The sequence below is a fragment of the Brassica oleracea genome, chromosome C9 (genome assembly GCF_000695525.1).
Source record: "Brassica oleracea var. oleracea cultivar TO1000 chromosome C9, BOL, whole genome shotgun sequence".
In the NCBI taxonomy this organism is placed as follows: Eukaryota; Viridiplantae; Streptophyta; class Magnoliopsida; order Brassicales; family Brassicaceae; genus Brassica; species Brassica oleracea.
The window spans coordinates 29004355-29010553 of NC_027756.1; the positions used below are offsets into that span (position 1 = coordinate 29004355).

Consider the following 6199-nt stretch of genomic DNA (forward strand, 5'->3'; position numbering starts at 1 on the left):
GGGGGGATGAGAAGATGATGATAATCATTGCTCTTTTCTCTTATTAAAAAGACAGAGATTGGCATGCTATAATGTTTTTATGACTTTTCCTTCTGTGTATTGTCCTAAGAACTAACAATCCCCAACTCATATTCACATATTCCACCATATTATTTGTCTTTCATCTTATCACAATAGAAATCATACTTCAATGAATAATAGGAATACAACAATTCTGAAGTCTTGGACCGGCCCTGACTATTATCACCTACAAGATCATCTCTGACTCTGATAAAATTCCACTAGGACTAGTTAGAAATATATTTTCTATGCAAATTATGATACACACAAGACTATATAACAAATATATGTAATTTGTTGTACTAGTTTTCCTGATTTATTTACCCTTTTCTAGTGAGAGCGGTGAAGTGTTCCACGTCAGCAGGAGGAAAAATGAAGAAACAGAGCAAAATTACAAACAGCTTAGATTTGATTTGTTTAGAAATGAAGAAACAGAGCAAATTAGAGAGTTTAGTTTCAGTGCCTGGGGACGAGACCCACTCTCTGCGCCATTTCGTAGAGACCAATGCTCATAAGAACCTTGGCATCAGCTGTTTTGCGCCAGAGCTCTCTGTACGGTACTAGTCGGACTTTGATAAACTCGCCATGTTCGCGGAGTCCCGTCTCTTTACCTTGTAGCTGTCTGATCGTCTCTTGTTCCACTTGCCTTCTATACAGAAAAACGCTAATCTCTTCATCACAGCCACCCTGAACCAGAGAGACGCCAAGTGAGAAAACAATCAACCATATTCCAAACACATTGTAAGACATGGAGGAAAAGATGGGTTTAATTACGGGAGAAGGGAAGATCCGGTGGCCTGTAGATGGGTCAAGGAAAGCAGTGAGATCAACCATTTCTTCTTTTCTTAGTTTTATACCAATCTCCTCTTCCACCTAACGAAGCAAAAGTGTCAGTCATGTAAAAAAACCAACACATAGTCCAATAGACTGTCAATACGCTATACTTTGGTTTCATTACAAATTTCAGGCTTGTCCTCGGGTAAAACAACCAAAGTTCGTAAGCAAGCGTTTAGCAGGCCATATCATTTGCATTTAGCAGTTTTCCAACTCAAAACTTCTCAAGATATTAAATTCTCGCGCATACCTCACGAACTGCAGTACCAACAAAATCACCTTCATCATCATCCAACATCCCAGCAGGTAATTCCAGTACAATCTTCCCAGTAGGAACCCTAACCTTCACAAAACAAACCATACCACACACACACATGATCTTACTAACTTGGACATAAATCAATTCACACACAAAAATGCAATACCTGCTCAGTGAGAACCGCGTAAGTCTCACCATCATCAGACTCCAAGAGAATGAGAACAGCTACGGCTGGTCCTCTTGCAAACACAATACCTGGAACCTAATGGTATCTGAGTTTAGAAATAAACAAGAAAAAACAAGAGTACAACAATGGTTGAATACAAGATGATTAGATACCTTGTGACCAGACCCCTTGTCCAAAATATCTGCTTTGAATTTGAGAAAGCCAATTCTTTCTCCAAACATATCAACACCCTAATCCAGAGACAAGAACTGTTTCACTAGAACATTTAATTGTGAGGTCTTTTATCTGATTAACTATACCTGAATGATAACTTGCTTCAATGTCATTGTCCCATCAGCTAAAATTCCAGTCTCTGACTCTAAGTTTCTTAGCCAATTCTTGAACAAGGACGAATCTACCGCGTTCCTACAACAAAACATTTTCACCAGAGAGTTTCAAGACAAGAATCTACGCATGTCTAGAGAGAAAGATCAACAACTCAACTCGCCTGAAATCAGAGGAAGAGACTCCCGCGGCTGCGGCGACATTGACAGGCTCCGTGGGTTGGCTCGGAAGCGTGATGGAGTGTGTGAGAGAGGAGGAAGACGATGATGATGACATTTTGCAGTATAGCATAAGCTTTGAGTGGTGAAGACGATGGAGAGCGCGTGAGGGACACGCGAGAAACAACCGTGTGGGGAGGGTAAAGCCAGACATATCGATGACACGAAACGCAAGGGAAGAAGATGGAAAGCAGATAAGACTTCCACATGTCGAAATTGTACGTGTAAGGCCTTTATGGGCTTTTTTGTTGGGCCATAAATCTATAACAAAACAAAAAACAATGAATATTACGTTCATATATGTTAAACAATAATTATGTACATTAAGGTTTCGTGGTGTAGCTGGTTATCACGTCAGTCTAACACACTGAAGGTCTCCAGTTCGAACCTGGACGAAGCCACATCCTTTTTCTAAGCCTTAATTTATTACCTCCATCACGTAGATCACTGGGCCATACGTCTACATTTTTTTAATATTTTGGTTTGCCAATTATATAAGCTCATATACTATCTCAAAATACGCAGTAGGAGATGTTTAGAACCTCTATTTTTTGTATTTCATTTATGTCAAGAACTGAGAGAGTATCCCACCAATATACATTTCATTTGCCCAAAAAAAACAAAATGAAGCCGACCATTTAATGTCACACACCACATCCCCTGATTTGACTTCTTCATAATATGTTAGCCTTCGTTTTGGGTAATACTTGTAACCCCTAAGGAAACCATGTTTTGTTTTGTTAGTTTAGTTGCACCAGCTGCTTCTAGCTTTAACTCCTAGTGGTCCATGTACCACCTTTGTACCGTCCTTGTTCTCTGCAACGTACTAAAGTATTAGTCAAAATGATCAAAGAAATTATTATTGTGGCTATGGTAGTAGTAGAGGCTTGAATCAATTAGCTTACTTCATTCCCTGCTTGAAAGGAGTTCAGTCTATTTTCCTTGGAGCCCTTACGCCAAGAAACAAAGATAGTAAAAACTCAATATGATTTTATAAGGTTAGGACAGAAAGTAAAATGAAATGAAGATTCACAAGTTGCAGGCAACCTTTACTTGTTCAGGCTGAGGGGATCTTAACCGAGATCCATTATTTGGCTGGAGCTCCGGTTTTATAGAGAGCTGTAAGTTTAAACCATTGTTAAAGCAATGTTTTTGGAGCAATTTGATCATGAAAGCTGTGAGTTTTACCTTACTGAAAAGGTCTGTTGGCAAATCTTGTTGAACCTTTTTTTGTGAGCGAAAACTAAACTCCCGAGTTTGTGTCTAAAACACACAGTTTGAGCCAATTGAAAGAAACAAATGAAACTCCAAACTGAAATATATATATACACCAAGTGTAAAGATTAATCTATGGACTGACTCTTACCAAGGAAACTGCGGTTTCTCGCTTGCTTTTTCTGAAAATGCCAATGTCTCGTCTACTTGAAACTATCTGTTAATAAGAAACAAATCCTATATGAGTGTGTGTACCTATTGGTATGAAATGTTTTGAAGCAAAAGCAGATACAACGTCAGGAAATAAAAACAGTATACCTTATTGTCAAGAGGACGAGCTTTGAAAATGTGTTTTCTGTCATTATCTTTAGCTATATCAGCAGCTCTGGGTCTGTTAAAATTTCAAGGCCACAGAATAATTAATAATTGTTTCATACAAGAGTTAAAGAGTAAGACAGCAAGAAACCCTTTAATACTATATAGGTAGTACCTTCTTGGTTCCCTGTTAACACCATCAAGAAAAGCTTTCGTATCAGGCTTATACGACCCCTGTCAAAAAGAAAGATTTAGTAAGGTGAACAACTTGTAAAAAATTAGTAAAGTTTCAGTTGATGTATAACAACCTTATGATAATTATTCCCCGTTGATACTGCTGATGAATGTTGCATAGCTCTTTCTGAGGTCTTCAAGTGAAATTCCTGATAAAATATAAAAAATCTAATGTATTAACTGATAAGCCAGTAAAACATGGGAGTAACACCAGGCACTATTTAAGTTTATAATGCTTACTTGAAATTCTGGTAGTTTAGGAGTGCTCTTCTTCCGAATAGGCAACGATGGAGCCTCAAAGATCTACAGACAAAACCACCATTCTTGAGCTTGGGACAAAATAACTAAAATGATTTCCATGTTTTTTTTTGGTAATCAGCATATAGTACTACTAACTTTTCGGTTGAAAGGGCGTGCTTTGAATCTATATACTGATGTTGCCTCCTGGTCCAACTTAGCATCGTCCTTTTGCCTGAAATTAATCATTGGTGCAAGAATCTGTTAGGTGAGAGAACTTTCCTATGACTATATTTACTGTCAGCCAAAATCTATTATAGGCACTTACCGTATTCTATTTGCTCTATGTGATGTTGCAAAATCAGGCTCCTGTGGGATAGTAGTCTTTGTCCTGCCATGTTGTAAGTTCCTCTCAAGAGTTCTGTCCTGTAAAACCAATATATCAACCCCGATTAAACGATTCACAACAAGAAGTTTAAATTATTCATATGTTTTCAGGAAACAGATAGCCAACCTTCTTGACTGCCTTGTGGACAAAATTCATCTCCTGTGTCTTTTCAGCAATCTGAAAAGAGAAAAGAGCTTATTTTAGGTCAAAGCTGAGTAAAAAGAATTTTTTACTGCATCTAGTGAAACACTTTAAACTCAACACAACAAAAAAACATAGAACTACTAAACACTCTACCTTGCGAAGTAGACCTCCATCGAGCTTCTGTCTTTTAGAAGCCTGTGCTTCAGATCCAGATGAAGAAAACAAGCCTTTCTCCTTAGTTTTATCCACTTGCATACGGAGTCTAGAATATCAACAAAATTAGTCATCGAAATAAATTTGACAGGAGAAAAATAGCAAGAGAGATATATGATTCTCATAATAATAATAATCACCTAGAATTATCTAGTTTTGCCAATTGGCTAGCAGTGGGCTTCATCAGTGTTGAACCTCTTGGTATCTGCCTAGTACTTGACTTCGTTCTGCATTTTACTTTATCTTTGTGTACGTGATTGCTAATCGTTGGTCCTGTTTAAAAGGTAGAGGACGTGAGATTTTGGGCAGAAAGGCAAAAAGGACTAAACAAGATAAAGTAGCAGCTATAACTTATGTGTTGATCAATGAAGTAAAATACCAAATAAGATTGTAACAATAGACATGATATGATGGTAAAAGTGATCACCTTTAAGCAAAGACTCATTTGGAACATTCTTCAATTCACCACCCCTTTGAATGAAGTTAAAAACTCCAGACTTCATTTCATTTGCTGAAAATGTCACATCAAAGCATTAACTTGGAAGGACTTCAACAAAACCAGTTTAAAAAGGTAATGCAAGCATAATATTAAAATTCACCTGTTTCATTCACATCTGTGGCTAGACAATGCTGGTCCTGGGAGATATCTATGTCGCTCTCCCGGACATCTTCTGATTTTGACAAAGGCTCGGTCTTTTCATCAGAAACCTCCTCTCTCATCATTAACAGTTTTATTGCAAAAGCTAATAAACACACACAGTCAATTAAAATAAGAAGTTACACAATTACACCTTGATCCTAATGTGACATTGATTGCTACCAAACACAATTAACAATCACATAGATGATTAGATTTCAATTAAATAGGAAAAAAAAATACGCAACAGTACTCACGAGACGGTGGGTAAGACTGAGCGGTTTCGAACCAGAGTTCGGCAACACGAGACTCCAACGGAGACTCCTCTCGAGTGAAATCGCACCAGCGAACAGCATCAAACTCATACTCCAGATCGATTTCAGTTACTTCGAACACCATTGGCTCATCTGTCTCCATATCTTCATCCGTATCCGTCTCTGTCTCCGTCTCCATATCTCTTTCTATAACCTCCATCATAGTCACTGTTTGTGCTAGATTCTACTTCACGTGAACTCACGACACGAACCCCGTTCAGACAAAACCCTAGTTTATGTTCGGAAACTTAGAGATTTCACAATCGGTTTTTGATGAGTTGAGCCAAAGATTTTTGAGAGATGTGAAGAGAACAATTGCAGCGAAGGGAAATAAACGTCACAATTTTTTTCTTTTCACTGTTGTAATTATAAAGCGACAAAACGGCATAAATTTTTATTTTAAGTTTCGCACAAAACGACATCGTTGCATAAGCGTGCAGCTTCCCTTACGTCGTGTCTTCGGATTATTATGTAACGGAGGTTTTGAATTTGATTGGACTGTTGAGAGGGAGTCGTGTACAAAGACTAGAGTACCCCTTTATCAACATGGAGTATCTAGGGGTCTTTTCGTAGTTTCGGAAGACATGACGTCAGGCTTCGGGCAACGAGTTTCTTTGTTG

At 38.1% G+C, this 6199-nt stretch overlaps 2 protein-coding genes and 1 non-coding gene across 4 annotated transcripts; 1 reads left to right on the forward strand and 2 right to left on the reverse strand.

Moving 5' to 3' along the window:
* Positions 1-288: 288 nt before the first annotated feature.
* Positions 289-2075, reverse strand: LOC106313762 (nudix hydrolase 14, chloroplastic). The gene is made up of 7 exons (XM_013751665.1): positions 1828-2075; positions 1640-1745; positions 1493-1570; positions 1320-1415; positions 1145-1237; positions 835-933; positions 289-747 (listed from the first exon to the last, which is right to left on the reverse strand). Exons 1-7 carry the CDS (start codon positions 2034-2036, stop codon positions 517-519), a joined length of 912 nt encoding a protein of 303 aa, XP_013607119.1. The 5' UTR covers positions 2037-2075; the 3' UTR covers positions 289-516.
* Positions 2076-2209: 134 nt separating this feature from the next.
* On the forward strand, positions 2210-2283 carry TRNAV-AAC. Its single transcript has one exon. It is a non-coding gene; the product is annotated as a tRNA-Val (tRNA).
* A 145-nt stretch (positions 2284-2428) lies between these two features.
* Positions 2429-5901, reverse strand: LOC106316046 (protein TPX2). Of its 2 annotated transcripts, none has more exons than XM_013753909.1 (17): positions 5523-5901; positions 5228-5371; positions 5056-5139; positions 4769-4901; positions 4569-4677; positions 4398-4448; positions 4212-4309; positions 4043-4118; positions 3887-3949; positions 3721-3795; positions 3588-3646; positions 3416-3488; positions 3249-3314; positions 3071-3145; positions 2936-3001; positions 2788-2832; positions 2429-2698 (listed from the first exon to the last, which is right to left on the reverse strand). In XM_013753909.1, the coding sequence occupies exons 1-17, from the start codon at positions 5740-5742 to the stop codon at positions 2660-2662; spliced, it is 1476 nt and encodes a 491-aa protein (XP_013609363.1). In that variant the 5' UTR covers positions 5743-5901; the 3' UTR covers positions 2429-2659. The 2 variants fall into 2 exon arrangements, with proteins under 2 accessions (XP_013609363.1, XP_013609361.1); XM_013753907.1 differs by having other exon boundaries at positions 2930-3001.
* Between the last annotated feature and the right edge of the window lie 298 nt (positions 5902-6199).

Coding starts and splice junctions, on each gene's coding strand:
- LOC106313762 (XM_013751665.1), bottom strand. CDS start 2,036: ATGTCTGGCTTTACCCTCCCCACACGGTTGTTTCTCGCGTGTCCCTCA. Junction 1,746..1,827: donor GTCTCTTCCTCTGATTTCAG/GCGAGTTGAGTT, acceptor GTTTTGTTGTAG/GAACGCGGTAGATTCGTCCT. Junction 934..1,144: donor TTGGTACTGCAGTTCGTGAG/GTATGCGCGAGA, acceptor TTGCTTCGTTAG/GTGGAAGAGGAGATTGGTAT.
- LOC106316046 (XM_013753907.1), bottom strand. CDS start 5,742: ATGATGGAGGTTATAGAAAGAGATATGGAGACGGAGACAGAGACGGAT. Junction 4,310..4,397: donor TCCACAAGGCAGTCAAGAAG/GTTGGCTATCTG, acceptor TTGGTTTTACAG/GACAGAACTCTTGAGAGGAA. Junction 2,833..2,929: donor CTCAGCCTGAACAAGTAAAG/GTTGCCTGCAAC, acceptor TCTTGGCGTAAG/GGCTCCAAGGAAAATAGACT.